Source organism: Haliotis rubra, unplaced genomic scaffold (genome assembly GCF_003918875.1).
Source record: "Haliotis rubra isolate DU_JTF1 unplaced genomic scaffold, ASM391887v1 Scf157, whole genome shotgun sequence".
In the NCBI taxonomy this organism is placed as follows: Eukaryota; Metazoa; Mollusca; class Gastropoda; order Lepetellida; family Haliotidae; genus Haliotis; species Haliotis rubra.
This window is the reverse complement of record NW_025765525.1, coordinates 484,552-503,476: the sequence shown is the minus strand read 5'-3', so window position 1 is coordinate 503,476 and position 18,925 is coordinate 484,552. Positions and strand designations below refer to the sequence as shown.

Sequence of the window (18,925 nt, the reverse complement as noted above, 5' to 3'; positions counted from 1 at the left end):
AGTCGGTTGTAGGAAGGAGGTACAGACAGTCGGTTGTAGGAAAGGAGGTACAGACAGTCAGGTTGGTTGTAGGAAGGAGGTACAGACAGTCGGTTGTAGGAAGGAGGTACAGACAGTCGTTTGTAGGAAGGAGGTACAGACAGTCGGTTGTAGGAAGGAGGTGGTTGTAGGAAAGGAGGTACACACAGTCGGTTGTAGGAAAGGAGGTACAGACAGTCGGTTGTAGGAAGGAGGTACAGACAGTTGGTTGTAGGAAGGAGGTACAGACAGTCGGTTGTAGGAAGGAGGTACAGACAGTCGGTTGTAGGAAGGAGGTACAGACAGTTGGTTGTAGGAAGGAGGTACAGACAGTCGGTTGTAGGAAGGAGGTACACAAAGTTGGTTGTAGGAAGGAGGTACAGACAGTCGGTTGTAGGAAGGAGGTACAGGTTGGTAGTAGGAAGGGAGGTGTAGAACGTTGATTGTGTTAATAGGTCTGAATATAGATTATAATATTAGAGGTAAGATAAAACTTCGCAAATGTCAGAATAACTCAAGGATACGTGTTTGAAGTCTACTCACTTGTAAAGGTGTTTTGTGACATACTTCGGGAAACGCTTCTTCATGTACGACATGTCTAAAACAATAAACAAGGTAGATATGACTAATTATTAGGGGTGGGTATTGCAGAGAATATTCATATTGCGATATATTGCGACGCGAAAGCATGTATTGCGATATGCAATGCAATATATTGCATGAAGTATTTTTAAACAAAAAACTACTTATATCCGAAGATTTCCGAGTGTTACGACGTTTTCCGAATGCATGTCAAATACCGGTTTTCGATCAGCGTATCACAATACGTATCGTTTTCATGTCTGAACCGGTAAATACCGGTAAACCGGTTATATTGCGCAGCCCTACTAATTATGATGATGACAATTGATTATTGTGAAAAAATGCATCCCAAATTACGATGACGGTAGATAAACATCCATGCACAGCTCTTGATGTATCGGGGATACAATGATACAACAAAATGTTTAGAATTGTTAGAGGCATTCTAATGAAATATGTATGACAAAGATAAATGAATTGCACTGAACGATGGTCATCAGTGCTCGTCACCCATCTCCCTATCGTGTTCCAGACGAGAGGGGCGCTGGGGTAGCGTATTGGTCAAAGCATTTGCTCGCCTAAGAACCGGGTTCGGTTCCCAACATAGGTGCAATTTATGAAGCCTGTTTCTGGTGTCCCCGTCGTGACATTGCTAAAATATTGCTAAAAACTTAACTCGCTCGCTCACTAACTCACGGGGGCGGTGGGGTAGTCTAGTGGTTAAAGCGTTGGCTCGTGACGCCGAAGACCCTGGTTCGAATCCTCACATGGGTACAACGTGTGAAGCCCATTTCTGGTGTCCCCCGCCGTGATGTTGCTGGAATATTGCTAAAAGCGGCGTAAAGTATGAGGATTGATAAAGGGCAGCACACCACGCGGCAGTTTAGCATGTAGATTGTTAGATCTAACAATGCTATACTCTTGCTTTGAACGGGTTGGATCGTCAAATTTCTGGGTTTTTGTTAGAACCTGTTCAATAGTCTTTGAATTCGGATTGCTACATATCGTATTGAATACTGCACGTAGACGTCTGCCTTTAGCCTAAACACGTCCCAAGCGTAGCAAACGCCAAATGGCAAGTGTGTGTGTGAGTGAGTGGGTTTAGTTTTACGCCGCACTCAGCAATATTCCAGCTATATGGCGGCGGTCTGTATATAATTGAGTCTGGACCAGACAATCAGATGATCAACAGCATGCGCATCAATCTATGCAATTTGGATACGATGACATATGTCAACCAAGTCAGCGAGTCTGAATACTCACTGATAGTGTGAGGGGAATACTGAGATTCTGTCAGGGTATACTCAGATTGTGTCGGGGAATATTGAGATTCTGTCAGGGTATACTCAGATTGTGTCGGGGAATATTGAGATTCTGTCAGGGTATACTCAGATTGTGTCGGGGAATATTGAGATTCTGTCAGGGTATACTCAGATTGTGTCGGGGAATATACTGAGATTCTGTCAGGGTATACTCAGATTGTGTCGGGGAATATTGAGATTCTGTCAGGGTATACTCACAGATTGTGTCGGGGAATACTGAGATTCTGTCAGGGTATACTCAGATTGTGTCGGGGAATATTGAGATTCTGTCAGGGTATACTCAGATTGTGTCGGGGAATATTGAGATTCTGTCAGGGTATACTCAGATTGTGTCGGGGAATGAGATTCTGAGGATTCTGTCAGGGAATACTCAGATTGTGTCAGGGGAATATTGAGATTCTGTCAGGGTATACCTCAGATTGTGTCGGGGAATACTGAGATTCTGTCAGGGTATACTCAGATTGTGTGTCGGGGAATATTGAGATTCTGTCAGGGTATTCTGTCTCAGATTGTGTCGGGGAATATTGAGATTCTGTCAGGGTATACTCAGATTGTGTCGGGGAATACTGAGATTCTGTCAGGGTATACTCAGATTGTGTCGGGGAATATTGAGATTCTGTCAGGGTATACTCAGATTGTGTCGGGGAATACTGAGATTCTGTCAGGGTATACTCTCAGATTGTGTCGGGGAATATTGAGATTCTGTCAGGGTATACTCACAGATTGTGTCGGTGAATACTGAGATTCTGTCAGGGTATACTCAGATTGTGTCGGGGAATACTGAGATTCTGTCAGGGTATACTCACAGATTGTGTCGGTGAATACTGAGATTCTGTCAGGGTATACTCACAGATTGTGTCGGGGAATACTGAGATTCTGTCAGGGTATACTCTCAGATTGTGTCGGGGAATACTGAGATTCTGTCAGGGTATACTCACAGATTGTGTCGGGGAATACTGAGATTCTGTCAGGGTATACTGAGATTCTGTCAGGGTATACAGATTGTGTCGGTGAATACTGAGATTCTGTCAGGGTATACTCACAGATTGTGTCGGTGAATACTGAGATTCTGTCAGGGTATACTCACAGATTGTGTCGGGGAATACTGAGATTCTGTCAGGGTATACTCACAGATTGTGTCGGTGAATACTGAGATTCTGTCGGGGTATACTCAGATTGTGTCGGTGAATACTGAGATTCTGTCAGGGTATACTCAGATTGTGTCGGTGAATACTGAGATTCTGTCGGGGTATACTCACAGATTGTGTCGGGGAATACTGAGATTCTGTCAGGGTATACTCAAAGATTACTCTCAGATATATACTCACATCCATACTGACCAGCGAGGGGGCAGCTGAGTGCTATGAATGTGTCCACGTTATGTCGGAGCACGGACAGGAGGCCTCGACATATCAACCCCCCTGAAAGTAAAGAAATGGCAGAGTTTATGGCATCTTCGGTGCCACAAGAACGTGTACAAAGTACTCCCTAAGAGAAACCTGTCACCCCCGAGTCTGTAAGCAGTATGTACCCATCCCTGTGGTGACATTGCCTTGATATGAGCCTTATATTCCCTAACCCCTAACAAAGGTGCAATAATTCATATTCCCTCTCCCCTAAAGGAGGAACAAATGTATATTTCCTCACCCCTGACAAGGGACGGTCCCCTGCACCATACGGACCAGTCTGCATATTGCACCCAACAAAGGACACAGTCTGCATATTGCCCCACCCTTAACAAAGGAAACATTTTGCATATTGCACAACCAATGAAACAACAAATTCTGCATATTGCCCCGACCCTAACAAAGGGACAGATTCTATATATTGCCCCACCCACAACAAGGGAAACAGTCTTCATATTTCCCAACCAACCAACCAACCATCAAATTCTGTATATTGTCCCGACCCTAACAAAGGGACACATTCTGCATATTGCACAACCAACCAGCCATCAAATTCTGCATGTTGCCCCACCCCTAACAACAGAAACAGTCTTCATATTGCCCAACCAACCAACCATCAAATTCTGCATATTGCCCCGACCCTACCAAAGGGACAAATTCTATATATATTGCCCCACCCACAACAAGGGAAACATTCCTCATATTGCCCAACCAACCAACCATCAAATTCTGCATATTGCCCCGACCCTACCAAAGGGACAAATTCTATATATTGCCCCACCCACAACAAGGGAAACATTCCTCATATTGCCCAACCAACCAACCATCAAATCCTGCATATTGCCCCGACCCTACCAAAGGGACAAATTCTATATATTGCCCCACCCACAACAAGGGAAACATTCCTCATATTGCTCAACCAACCAACCATCAAATTCTGCATATTGCCCCGACCCTACCAAAGGGACAAATTCTATATATTGCCCCACCCACAACAAGGGAAACATTCCTCATATTGCCCAACCAACCAACCATCAAATTCTGCATATTGCCCCGACCCTACCAAAGGGACAAATTCTATATATTGCCCCACCCACAACAAGGGAAACATTCCTCATATTGCCCAACCAACCAACCATCAAATTCTGCATATTGCCCCGACCCTACCAAAGGGACAAATTCTATATATTGCCCCACCCACAACAAGGGAAACATTCCTCATATTGCCCAACCAACCAACCATCAAATTCTGCAAATTGGCCCGACCCTAACAAAGGGACACATTCTGCATATTGCCCCACAATATTCTGAATAATTCCTTAATATTAAGGGAAAAAGTATAATTTTCCCCTACCCTAAAAACCGTAACTTATAGTATATATGCTAGCCTACCCCTAAAAAGGGATCAAGTGGAAAATGCATCTATAATCTATAACACCTAACACGGAGACAAGTAAATGTATATAACCCCTCACCTTACAAGGAAACAAAGACATCCACCCACCCTGAAATGTGTGTCCCTTCACTCACCTTGCGAGAAGCAAACAAGATGGATGCCTGCAGGGTTGCTGTTCATGACAGCAGTAAGCTGCGCCTTGATCGTCCCCACCTGGCTCCAGAGTGGTTTCAAGCTATGTAGATTACTGTAGGCTTTGATGAGTGTCACATTGGTCCCTGGGTGGTCCTGCGTGGGAGAAACAATTACTGTATAGAGGGTGGTCCATTCGTGGGGAAATAATTGCCGTATATAGATCGGTTCATTCGTAGACAGGGTGGTCCGTTCTTGGGAAACAATTACCGTATAGAGGGTGGTCCATTCGTAGGGAAATAATCATTGTATATAGATCGGTTCATTCGTGGGGAAATAATTGCCGTATATAGATCGGTTCATTCGTAGACAGGGTGGTCCGTTCTTGGGAAACAATTACCGTATAGAAGGTGGTCCATTCTTGGGAAACAATTACCGTATATAGATCGGTTCATTCGTGGGGAAATAATAACCGTATAGAGGGTGGTCCGTTCTTGGGAAACAATTACCGTATATAGATCGGTTCATTCGTGGGGAAATAATTACCGTATAGAGGGTGGTCCGTTCTTGGGAAACAATTACCGTATAGAGGGTGGTCCATTCGTTGGGAAATAATTAGCGTATATAGATCGGTTCATTCGTGGGGAAATAATTACCGTATAGAGGGTGGTCCGTTCTTGAGAAACAATTACCGTATATAGATCGGTTCATTCGTGGGGAAATAATTACCGTATAGAGGGTGGTCCGTACTTGGGACAAAATTACCATATAGAGGGTGGTCCATTCGTGGGGAAACAATTAGCGTATATAGATCGGTTCATTCGTGGGGAAATAATTACCGTATAGAGGGTGGTCCGTTCTTGGGAAACAATTACCGTATAGAGGGTGGTCTATTCGTGGGGAAATAATTAGCGTATATAGATCGGTTCATTCGTGGGGAAATAATTACCGTATAGAGGGTGGTCCGTTCTTGGGAAAGAATTACCGTATAGAGGGTGGTCCATTCTTTGGGAAACAATTACCGTATAGAGGGTGGTCTATTCTTTGGAAAACAATTACCGTATAGAGGTAGGTCCTTCCTTGGGGAAACAATTACCGTATAGAGGGTGGTCCGTTCGTGGGGATTGAATTCCGTATTGAGGGAGGACCATTCTTGGGGAAATAATTACCGTAAAGAAGGTGATCTATTTCGCGGGAGAATTAATCACCGTTTGGAGGTTAATTCGTAACAGAATTTATTATCAATAACGTACACACTGCAGGCAACACAACAGAAAACAATAGCTTGTAAATATCAAAATGGTTTAATATAAAGGGAAGAACACAGAGGTACGGAAACTCCACCGAAGCAATGCCTATTAAACAATACTGTATTTAAACATGATTCTGCGGGGAGATTATTCACCAGTACTTGGGTGACACTTCCCCTAAAATTTAAAAGATTTTTCAGAGTATAATGAATTACCTACAGAGTGTGATGCTGTAGGCAGAGTACATTACAGTGTAAGGGCGATCCGTGGGTGTATGGTGCAGGCCAAACAAACGTTCAGGCAGACAAACAGACATACAAACAGATTTAAGAACGTGAAAAAAAGGATGAGGGTCTGTGTGCCAGACTGAAAAAAAAGTCCCACTCAAATCTAGAATATTTGGGCAAATCTAGATTCTTTTAGTTCCTGACATCAATCAATCCTCCGGTTACTTTTTACTCATCTTTCTGTTGTTATATACATGTACATAGGCGGATCCAGAAGAGGGGTGCAGGGCTGCGCACCCGCCCTTTTGTCCTGAAAGTTTATTAAATGACCATTGAAACTCGGGTGAAAATGAAATGTGCACCCTCCCTTTTCTCAATAGAATGCCCCCACACACACACACACACACACAAACTTCTAAAAAGCGAAAGTGAGTTGTGATTGGTACGCTCAACTTCCTAGCGTAGACACCTGATTGGATTAAAGGCCAACCAAGGGAGGTAATAAAATCATCGGCTCGAGCCGTAGATGCATCCAAGGTATAGTTGAGATTTAGCGGAACGTATATCCAGGAGATTATCGAGGATGGTATCCGCCCCTGATGTATATATAGTGAGAAAACATCTTCACTTCCGGGACAAACTGTCATTCCAGACAAAGACGTGAAGATAATTATTGGTGATATGTCGGGTGATTTTATATCTCTTCTATCAATGTATAAAAACGTGTTTTGGTTTGTTGTTTACCTCTGGACTCACAAATAAACACGGCACAGCGACAACACACGGGCTATATCTGCGGCGACAAGAGCTTTAACGCCCGACTCAGCAGTATTACAGCCATGTGATGCAGAATCTGTTATGGTAACAGTTCTTAACATTTTGAAGTTTAATTTCACCTCATTGTGACTGAAACCGTTTGGATTGAAAGAGACCCGAATTCAATGTAGAATTATTATATACTGGACAAAAATAGTTAGGGATATGTGTAAATTTTGAAATTATGAATAATGATCCATTTATTCATTGACAAGCCGATAAGATATCAATCAGTGTCGCATTCAGTCCCTGGATTAAATTTCGACTTATCGACATCCAGACCAGTACGTCCTTGTACCTTTTCCTCATGACGATGGTTACATGTAAATCTCACCAAGTGTCATTAAATAATTAACATATCTAGTTAAGTCGTGTTGATTCGACGCCAAAAGGTAAAAGGGGTGAGATTCTGTTTATCATCCAGAATCAGTCTTACAGATATTTACAGTGAATGCTGAAAACAGTTGGTTGGTTGGTTGTTTAGCAGCGCACTCAACAATATTCCAGCTGTAAATTAATCGAGTCTGGACCAAACAATCCAGCGATCAACAGCATGAGCATCGATCTACGCAATTGGGATAAGATGACACTTGTCAGCCCATTCGTGACCAACTCGTGTTATTCCGGGACAAGCCGAATAGCGATACGGAAAGGGGCGAGTGGTGACGAATGTCGTCAGCCAAGTCAGCGAGCCTGACCACCCGATCCCATTAGTCGCCCCTTACGACAAGCATGGGTTACGGAAGGTCATTTCTAACCCGGACCTTCACAGGTAGTTGCAAAAGAACAAACTTTAGTCGAATTGGAACTCCGCTTTAATTTCTTATTTCCGCAGTTTCTTTTCATTTATTGTATCACAGAAAATAGCTACTTGTCACACGTAAACTCTTTAATTCATTTCAAGATTTTCTTCAATTCAAGATATTCCTAATTTCATAGAAGATATCTTTAAAACAATTTAAGATATCAGTATTTCTTAACAAGTGTGAAAACGGCTTGCCATAGCATAGAGACTAGTGGTGTCAGTTGATTGTGTAGTCATGGTTTGGAAAGCCTTGTGACAGCATTTCAATTTAGCGATATCTCCTTGAAGATACTGCTTTACCCATATGAACAGGGAAACCAGTTTTTGAAATTGAAACAATATAACAAGGCAAACAATGTCTCTTTACATATCAATTTAATCCTACGATGTCAATACAGTCGAACAACACGGCAAGCTTAGACGGATTCCTTATTTCGCTCCGATTTTCGTATTCCTGTGCCGGGTTTACTTTTTCCTTTGTTCATCAGTACTTGCATCCGCAGCTAAATGTGGACATTACTTTGTGAGTGAGTTTAGTTTTACGCCGCTTTTTAGCACTATTCGAGCAATATCACGTCGGGGGACACCAGAAATGGGCTTCACACATTGTACCCATGCGGGGAATCGAACCCGGGTCTTCGGCGTGACGAGCGAACGCTTTAACCACTAGGCTACCCCACCGCCCCTAGACATCATTTAGGTCAAGGGTATTATCCTAGTGATCAATTGAATACACACATTACAGTTATCAAATTCACTCACATTTATCAAGTACCACACACACATTTGACATAAACTCTGTCAAAAAAGAAACGCAACCCCTGTATTTTAGAGATTTTGATCTGAAGTTTTAGGACGACACGGCATTTTTATTATTTAAGACAGAAGTCTGAAATTTGGCAGAATAATAACCCAGATGGGCATGTTTAAAATTGTCATTTCAAAAGTCATCTCACAGACACCAGTTTGTCACCAGGGGGGCGTCTTTCTCAGTATCTCGTATGAGCACCACGCGCTGCAATCACTGCACGGCATCTCCTTGGACAAGAACGGATAAGACGCCGGATTCTTTCCTGGGGAATGGCTCTCCACTCCTCCTGCAGTGCAACGGCGAGCTGTTGCAGCGTCTGTGGCGGCGGCTGACGTTGACGTACGCGTCGATCCAGAGTATCCCACAGGTGTTCAATAGGGTTGAGGTCTGGTGATTTAGAGGGTCATGGCAAGACATTGACGTTGGAATTCTGCAGAAAGTTCATTGTTGCACGTGCAGTATGAGGCCGGGCGTTGTCCCGTTGAAAAATCTGTGTCTGTTGGTCAATAATCGGGAGAAGGTGAAGCTCTAACACGTGGTTGATGTAACGTTGGGCTGTCAGGTTCCTGGAACGATCACCAAGTCTGATTTCTGGTTGTATGAGATGGTTCCCCAAACCATGACGCTTTCTCCGCCAAATCTGTCCACCTGTCGGACGCAGATGGGCGCAAAACGTTTATGACGTCTCCTATACAGACGCTGTCTTCCGTCGTGACGTTGCAAAGAAAACGTGATTCATCAGAAAACCAGATTCGCCTCCAGTTTTGTAAAGTCCGTATCCTTACGTTGTTGCACCACCTGAGTCGTCGGCGTCGATGTAGGGGGCGTAGTACAGGTCCAACAACTGGTCTACAGGCACGTAAACCCGCTTCTTTCAGACGGTTCCTAATCGTTTGAGCTGACACTCTCCTCAAACCTGGTATTTGTGTGGCAGTCACCGTTGGTAGGGCATGCCGATTACGCAGGTGATGGACCCGGATGTACCGATCTTGACGGGGGGGTCGTGATTCTTGGCCTTCCACTTCTCGGGCGATCGTTGGTCAAATTGAAGTTGTTGTAGCGGCTCCAAAGTCGGGATATCGTTGTTTTGTGAACATTTAGGTGCCGTGCAACAGTTCCAAAACTTTCTCCGGCTTGAACACGACCAATGGCGATATTTCGGTCGGCAGCACTCAATCGTGGCATTTTTAACACAGCTTTTCGGCGACAAATGAATGAATATAATACGGAAGCACATGGGCTTTTATACACCCCTACATTAACTGCCATTTTCATGATTTGCATGTGTTTTTTTTGTGCGAAGTCACCATGAGGGTCATTTCATGCGTTGTGACGGAATAAGCAATAAAATACACTTATGCGTACAAATGCAGTTGTTTGGATGGTAATCTTCATTAATTACGTGTATCATTTCAATACATTCGAATAAAATTTAGTTTGGAAGCAATAACTTCATTCAAACGAATTTTTCATATCTGAGGACAGGGGTTGCGTTTCTTTTTTGACAGAGTTTATATACACGACATGCATTGACCCGTTTATCTACCGACCCCCGTCATATAGCCGACATATTGCTGAGTGTAAGACACACACACACACACACACACACACACACACGCGCGCACACACACACACACACGCACACACACACGCGCGCGCACACACACACGCACACACACACACATGCACACACACACACACACATACAAACACTTAAGGTGTTATTTGTTTGACTCTCAGTTTCTTCAGATTTTATTGTCCTGCCTTTGGGCTTTAAAGTGATAATAATTAAATACAAATACTCAAGGAGAGGTTTAATTCACACACTCAAAACAGGGTATATATGTGAAGCGTAGAGAAGAAAGAATCTTGACTCCGTAAACTGGCACTTGAATGTCTTTCAGCCTTGACCCGTGACGACAGTTGACTTAACCAGGAAGTAATCCAGACCAATAATACAGCGCTGTTCTTGAAACCGGCATGCTCTCGTGACTCGAGTGAAAAGAAACTGAACAGACACGCTTTGTTCAGTTTCGATGCGATGCGTTACTTTATTTGGTGCATATTTACTCTGAAATCGTTGTGACCATGCCCCCGATGTATATACAAAATGTCCATAATAGTACAGGTGTTCCGTCATAATATCACATAGATAAATAAAAACAGCATGCCTTTTTCTCCATCATGTTTCGTTGTTTACACTTCAAGACTTATACATACATACATGCACGTATTCCAGACAAATATTAGATTCTAATATTGGTACGTACGTACGTACATACATCCATCCATCCATCCATCCATACATGTACATACATACATACATACATACATACATACATACACACACACACACACACACACATACATACATACATACATACATACATACATACATACATACATACAGACATACATACATACATACATACATACATACATACATACATACATACATACATACATACATACATACATACATACATACATACACACACACACACACACACACACACACACACGTTTCCTGACTCACAATGACATAAACATAACAAGGGTACAAATATGTACAACCATCCCCCTCTCACCCCCAACCCCCGCCCCTCCCTCCCCAACAAATCTCCAAAATATATTTTTGTTACGTGCAATTTCTGAGGAAATGAGTTTAGCGCGAAGAATGTTGTGCTTGGATAGACTGTGTATGAGATTGTTTATGAAATAGAATGTTCCCTTCGCTATACCTAGGAATATTAGAACTTTCTACATGCAAATGATATTGACTGAAGGAGAAGATAATCTAGGTTCCAGTTTTAACGGACGGGCGAACAGCAGAAAATACGGTTAGGTGAGCATTGAGAGTAAAGGGCAAATGTTGAGAATTTGTAGTGAGTTTAGTTTGTCGTCGCTTTTAGCAATATTCCAGCAATGTCACGACGGGGGTTACCAGATATGCACTTTTACCCATTGTACCCATCCGTGGAATCGAACCCGGGTCTTTGGCGTTACGAGAGAAGAGCTTTAACGCCCGACTCAGCAGTATTCCAGCCATGTGATGCAGAATCTGTTATGGTAACAGTTCTTAACATTTTGAAGTTTAATTTCACCTCATTGTGACTGAAACTGTTCGGATTGAAAGAGACCCGAATTCAATGTAGAATTATTATATACTGGACAAAAATAGTTAGGGATATGTGTAAATTTTGAAATTATGAATAATGATCCATTTATTCATTGACAAGCCGATAAGATATCAATCAGTGTGGCATTCAGTCCCTGGATTAAATTTCGACTTATCGACATCCAGACCAGTACGTCCTTGTACCTTTTCCTCATGACGATGGTTACATGTAAATTTCACCAAGTGTCATTAAATAATTAACATATCTAGTTATGTCGACGAAACGAAGCTTGTCATTACGTGTTGATTCGACGCCAAAAGGTAAAAGGGGTGAGATTCTGTTTATCATCCAGAATCAGTCTTACAGATATTTACAGTGAATGCTGAAAACAGTTGGTTGGTTGGTTGTTTAGCAGCGCACTCAACAATATTCCAGCTGTAAATTAATCGAGTCTGGACCAAACAATCCAGCGATCAACAGCATGAGCATCGATCTACGCAATTGGGATAAGATGACACTTGTCAGCCCATTCGTGACCAACTCGTGTTATTCCGGGACAAGCCGAATAGCGATACGGAAAGGGGCGAGTGGTGACGAATGTCGTCAGCCAAGTCAGCGAGCCTGACCACCCGATTCCATGAGTCGCCCCTTACGACAAGCATGGGTTACGGAAGGTCATTTCTAACCCGGACCTTCACAGGTAGTTGCAAAGGAACAAACTTTAGTCGAATTGGAACTCCGCTTTAATTTCTTATTTCTGCAGTTTCTTTTCATTTATTGTATCAGAAAATAGCTACTTGTTACACGTAAACTCTTTAATTCATTTCAAGATTTTCTTCAATTCAAGATATTCCTAATTTCATAGAAGATATCTTTAAAACAATTTAAGATATCAGTATTTCTTAACAAGTGTGAAAACGGCTTGCCATAGCATAGAGACTAGTGGTGTCAGTTGATTGTGTAGTCATGGTTTGGAAAGCCTTGTGACAGCATTTCAATTTAGCGATATCTCCTTGAAGATACTGCTTTACCCATATGAACAGGGAAACCAGTTTTTGAAATTGAAACAATATAACAAGGCAAACAATGTCTCTTTACATATCAATTTAATCCTACGATGTCAATACAGTCGAACAACACGGCAAGCTTAGGCGGATTCCTTATTTCGCTCCGATTTTCGTATTCCTGTGCCGGGTTTACTTTTTCCTTTGTTCATCAGTACTTGCATCCGCAGCTAAATGTGGACATTACTTTGTGAGTGAGTTTAGTTTTACGCCGCTTTTCAGCAATATTCCAGCAATATCACGGCGGGGGACACCAGAAATGGGCTTCACACATTGTACCCATGCGGGGAATCGAACCCGGGTCTTCAGCGTGACGAGCGAACGCTTTAACCACTAGGCTACCCCACCGCCCCTAGACATCATTTAGGTCAAGGGTATTATCCTAGTGATCAATTGAATACACACATTACAGTTATCAAATTCACTCACATTTATCAAGTACCACACACACATTTGACATATATACACGACATGCATTGACCCGTTTATCTACCGACCCCCGTCATATAGCCGACATATTGCTGAGTGTAAGCACACACACACACACACACACACACACACACACACACGCACGCACGCACGCACGCACGCACGCACGCACGCACGCACACACACATACAAACACTTAAGGTGTTATTTGTTTGAATCTCAGTGTCTTCAGATTTTATTGTCCTGCCTTTGGGCTTTAAAGTGATAATAATTAAATACAAATACTCAAGGAGAGGTTTAATTCACACACTCAAAACAGGGTATATATGTGAAGCGTAGAGAAGAAAGAATCTTGACTCCGTAAACTGGCACTTGAATGTCTTTCAGCCTTGACCCGTGACGACAGATGACTTAACCAGGAAGTAATCCAGACCAATAATAAAACCGACATGCTCTCGTGACTCGAGTGAAAAGAAACTGAACAGACACGCTTTGTTCAGTTTCGATGCGACGTGTTACCTTATTTGGTGCATATTTACTCTGAAATCGTTGTGACCATGCCCCCGATGTATATACAAATGTCCATAAAAGTACAGGTGTTCCGTCATAATATCAGATAGATAAATAAAAACAGAATGCCTTTTTCTCCATCATGTTTCGTTGTTCACGCTTCAAGACTTGGGTTGTACTGCCAGTATGAGAAACACGTGATTTAATATGTTGATACATATTTTTCATAACATTAAAACATTTTCCAGTAATACCATTATCAACCATTTTCCGCCAAAGGCCACAGCGCCACACAGTATCAAAGGCTTTACTAAAATCAACAAATACGCAGTATAATTTCTTATTTTGATTAAGGTATATAAATGTTATCAATGGTGGAGTAGTTTTTCCTGCGCAGAGCTTATGACACCAACGCTGTGATCATGCCCCCGATGTATATACAAAATGTCCATAATAGTACAGGTGTTCCGTCATAATATCAGATAGATAAATAAAAACAGCATGCCTTTTTCGCCATCATGTTTCATTGTTTACTCTTCAAGATGTTGAGAATTTGTAGTGAGTTTAGTTTTACGCCGCTTTCAGCAATATTCCAGCAATGTCACGACGGGGGATACCTTCAAGTTTCAAGTTTCAAAGTTTATTCTCATGAGTCATATACATGACATAGAGTAAAACAAATACATGTGCAAAACAATGAAACACATACATATTACATTAACGGAGCGTACGCAAGCCCCATTTTACAAACAGAGCAAGTTTAACAAGTATTGGTTTGTATGTGATAGACATAAGTGAAATATATTTATCCACAGTGGGATGTTTACAAAAAAACGGAGGGAGATATTTGTTTCGTAATTCGTTTAACTCATTGCATTCTAACATAAAGTGAAATTCATCCCCAATTTTACTCTTGCATGATGTACACAATTTATTTTCTTCATCAATTTTATGCCATGTACCAGTTTAAATAGGGAGTCTGTGGTTACAAGTTCTAAGTTTTGTAGTATAAATACGTAAATCTACAGGAAGTTGCAACAAATAAGTTTCAATATAAAGATTATCCTTAAACATATTGTAATATAGGCCTTTCGATGATTGTGATTTACTTTCTCTCCAAGTTTGTAGAAACTGATCAACGAGTACAGTTTTAACATTCTTTACCAGCCAATGGGTACTCTGAAATTCTCGTAATTGCCAAATGTAGCTAAAGCCTGTATTCTCTAAGACAGATTTTACTTCCGCTATTAGCGGATATTTAGCATTTGCCTGAGAATTGTGCAAATTGAACATTAATTTATACATTACTTTTGATAGTTTACCATGAGATAATAATAATTTACACCAATATGATAACATTCTCTATTTGATAGAAATACTAAGTGGATATCTTCCAAGTTCACCGTAAACCATAAAATCTGGGGTTGTTGTTTTTACCTTCAATATGTATTTACAAAATTTCAAATGAATACGTTCTAATTGAATAGTGTTTTCGTAGCCCCACAACTCAGCACCATACAATAAAATAGGCTTAACAAGTTGATCAAAAAGTTTAAGTTGGCAGTCGACCGGTATATCTAACAAGCGAATTCTTCTAAATGTAGCAAACATTGCACGAGACGATTGGTCAGAGAGCCGTTTAATGGCTTTACAAAAGCGACCAGTGCTTGTGAATAGTACACCAAGATAAACATAACGTTTTTCTACCTCTAAAACAGTATTCTGCAGAAGAAAAAAATACTAAGTTCACTGCTTCTTTTGGAAAAAATCAAAACTTTAGTTTTAGAAATGTTTACTGTTAGTTTCCATCGTGTACAGTAAGCATCAAAAGTTTCCAAACAAAGTTTCAAATCAGTGTTGAGGTGAGGTGAAATTGGGTTAATCGTCGTGCTTGAGAATATTTCGCTCATATGACGACGTGCATGCGTGTGTATGTGTTTGTGCGGCTGCTTGTACTAGCCCAGATTTAAGCTGGTTTTATAGTGCTGAGATACCATGCCCCAGTGAAGCATGAATACCCCACTCAGACACATTATACTGACTCCGAGCCGACCAGTCCTTGTTGTACCCATTAATGCCGAGCGCCAGGCAGGGACCAACAAGTACCATATTTTAACGTCTTTTGGTATGACGCGGTCGGGGATCGAACCCGCGACCTTCCGATCTTCGGGCGGACGCTCTAACCACTACACCACGGAGGCGGCGGTTTTCAAATCGGAAGGAGATTCAGATAAAAGTACTGCATCATCAGCATAAAGAATTACCAGTAGCTAAATGAATATACCAATTTCTTTTAGTGCATAAGCATTTACAAATTCCAAACCAATTACGTTATTTGAGAGAAAATTTTCCAAATCATTTAAATAAAGAGCAAACAGAAATGGAGATAAATGTTTGCCTAGTCTAACACCGGTATTACAAGGAAATACTTGGGTTGTACTGCCATTATGAGAAACACGTGATTTAATATGCTGATACATATTTTTCATAACATTAAAACATTTTCGGGTAATACCATTATCAACCATTTTCCGCCAAAGGCCACAGCACCACACAGTATCAAAGGCTTTACTAAAATCAACAAATACGCAGTATAATTTCTTATTTTGATTAAGGTATATGAATGTTATCAATGGTGGAGTAGTTTTTCCTGCGCAGAGCTTATGACACCAACGCTGTTTTCATGCCCCCGATGTATATACAAAATGTCCATAATAGTACAGGTGTTCCGTCATAATATCAGATAGATAAATAAAAACAGAATGCCCTTTTCTCCATCATGTTTCGTTGTTTACTCTTCAAGACTTATACATACATACATGCACGTATTCCAGACCAATATTAGATTCTAATATTGGTACGGACGTACGTACGTCCATACATACATCCATCCATCCATCCATCCATACATACATACATACATACATACATACATACATACATACATACATACATACATACATACATACATACATACATACATACATACATACATACATACATACGTTTCCTGACTCACAATGACATAAACATAACAAGGGTACAAGTATGTACAACCATCCCCCTCTCATCCCCCTCAACCCCGGCCCCTCTCACCCCCAACCCCGGCCCCTCCCTCCCTAACAAATCTCCAAAAATATATTTTTCTTACGTGCAATTTCTGAGGAAATGAGTTTAGCGTGAAGAATGTTGTGTTTGGAAAGAATGTGAACAGCAGAAAATACGGTTAGGTGAGCATTGAGAGTAAAGGGCAAATGTTGAGAATTTGTAGTGAGTTTAGTTTTACGCCGCTTTAAGCAATATTCCAGCAATGACACGACGGGGGATACCAGATATGCACTTGTACCCATTGTGCCCATCCGTGGAATCGAACCCGGGTCTTTAGCGTTACGAGAGAAGGCTTTAACCACCGCCAACGAGAAATTGTAGAATCCGGAAGAAGAATTATATCGTTCGATGGCCTCAGTGATTTCACATCCTGAATCCAAATATTCACGTGAGATCTCAAAATTACGGCAAGTCATGGTCTATATATAATTCCATTATAGCTTTTCATAGGGAATTGCGTCCGTTCTTCTTGTACATATGCACGATGTGAATACCAGGCGTGTGTATGACTACACTGCAACAACCAGGAAGTTATAAACAGTTTTAAGCTACGAGAATCTGACTAAAATAGTATACTGAGGGATAACGTGAAAGCACCGTTTGTGCGATACACAGCTTGTGAAGAAACCTGGGAAAGAATAAGGGAACACTTGTGCCTTCATGTGATCCCTTATTTTTTCCCTCAGTATATATCTTTAATTATATCAACAACGATGTTGATCGCGTAGGTCGATGTTTATGACGCCAATCATTGGATTGTCCAGTCAAGACTCGTTTATTTATAGGTTGGGGTGGTGAGGTAGCCTTGTGGTTAAAACGTTCGCTCGTCAAGCCGAAGGCCCGGGTTCGATTCCCAAAATGGGTACAATGTGTGAATCCCTCCCCCGCCGTGATATTGCTGAAATATTGCTAAAAGCGCGGCGTAAAACTAAACTCACTCACCATCTACAGATAGCCCTCATACAGGTGGAATATTGCTAAAAAAGAACAACAACAGCAACAACAAAACTTTGTAAGGACAACTTACAATCTTCAGCTGCTTGACAAAAGGTGTGAACTCCTCTATCCCAGCCAGTACACCATGCATGAAGACCACGTGTTTGTACGCCGCTGTCATCCCCATCAACGTTGTACTAAGTAACAACAAAACTCTGTAGCCGGCCATGGTCGTGGATGACGTCTCAGAGGAGCAGTCAGAAACAAATAAACCTCGTCAAAAAAATCTCTCGAGCACTTTGCCTTGATGAGTGTTCAAGCGCCCCGGACTGGGCTCGTTTGAACCGCGTATCTTTATATATACACAACAGCGAGTTTCTTCCTTGACAACGATTATGTGAGCGATTTACTTCCGCGTGTTGAATATTTGTGCGTTAAACAGCGTGTGGTGACCACATAACATATCGTTGCGGTGCAATCGCTTTGTGAAACGGGGACTTATCAAATTCTCAACTTTTCATAATGGGGATTCTGTTTATGGACGTTTCGGCTGTATGACAGAGGAATGCGTCTTAGCGTATAGCAGTTGCAAAACATTAGTTGGTTGGTTTGCTGTTTAACGCCGCATCCAGAAATGTTTTATAGCTATATGGTGGCGATCTGTAAACAATCGAGTCTGGACCAGATAATCCAGTGATCAACAGCATGAACATCGATCTACGAAATTGGGATACGATGACATGTGTCAACCAAGTCAGCGAGCCTGACCACCTGATCCTGTTAGTCGCCTCTTAAATTACCGCAAGCATGGGTTGCTGAAGACCAATTCTAACCCGGATCTTCACGGGTAGTTGCAAAATAACAAACCAGTTGATGTGGAACGCTGCTTTAATTTCTTACTTCAGTGTTTCCTTTTCTCTTTTCAATAGCTACTTGTCACACGCAGACCCTAAAGCCCCAAATGGATGTGATGTATGTTGTATTGTTGTTCACA

At 41.7% G+C, this 18,925-nt stretch overlaps 1 protein-coding gene across 3 annotated transcripts in view; it reads right to left on the bottom strand.

Annotated features, from left to right (window-relative positions):
* LOC124271057 (lysosomal thioesterase PPT2-A-like) overlaps positions 1-18,333 on the bottom strand; it is a 58,289-nt gene extending 39,956 nt beyond the window's left edge. The window contains exons 1-4 of one of the 3 annotated variants that reach the window (XM_046706124.1): positions 18,023-18,333; positions 4,859-5,012; positions 3,239-3,343; positions 562-616 (exon numbers count right to left, since the gene is read on the bottom strand). In XM_046706124.1, coding sequence (XP_046562080.1) covers positions 562-616; positions 3,239-3,343; positions 4,859-5,012; positions 18,023-18,160 — 452 coding nt within the window. In that variant the 5' untranslated portion in view covers positions 18,161-18,333. The remainder of the gene's footprint in view (positions 1-561; positions 617-3,238; positions 3,344-4,858; positions 5,013-18,022) is intronic. The other 2 variants (XM_046706123.1, XM_046706125.1) reach the window with 2 other exon arrangements.
* Positions 18,334-18,925: the final 592 nt, after the last annotated feature.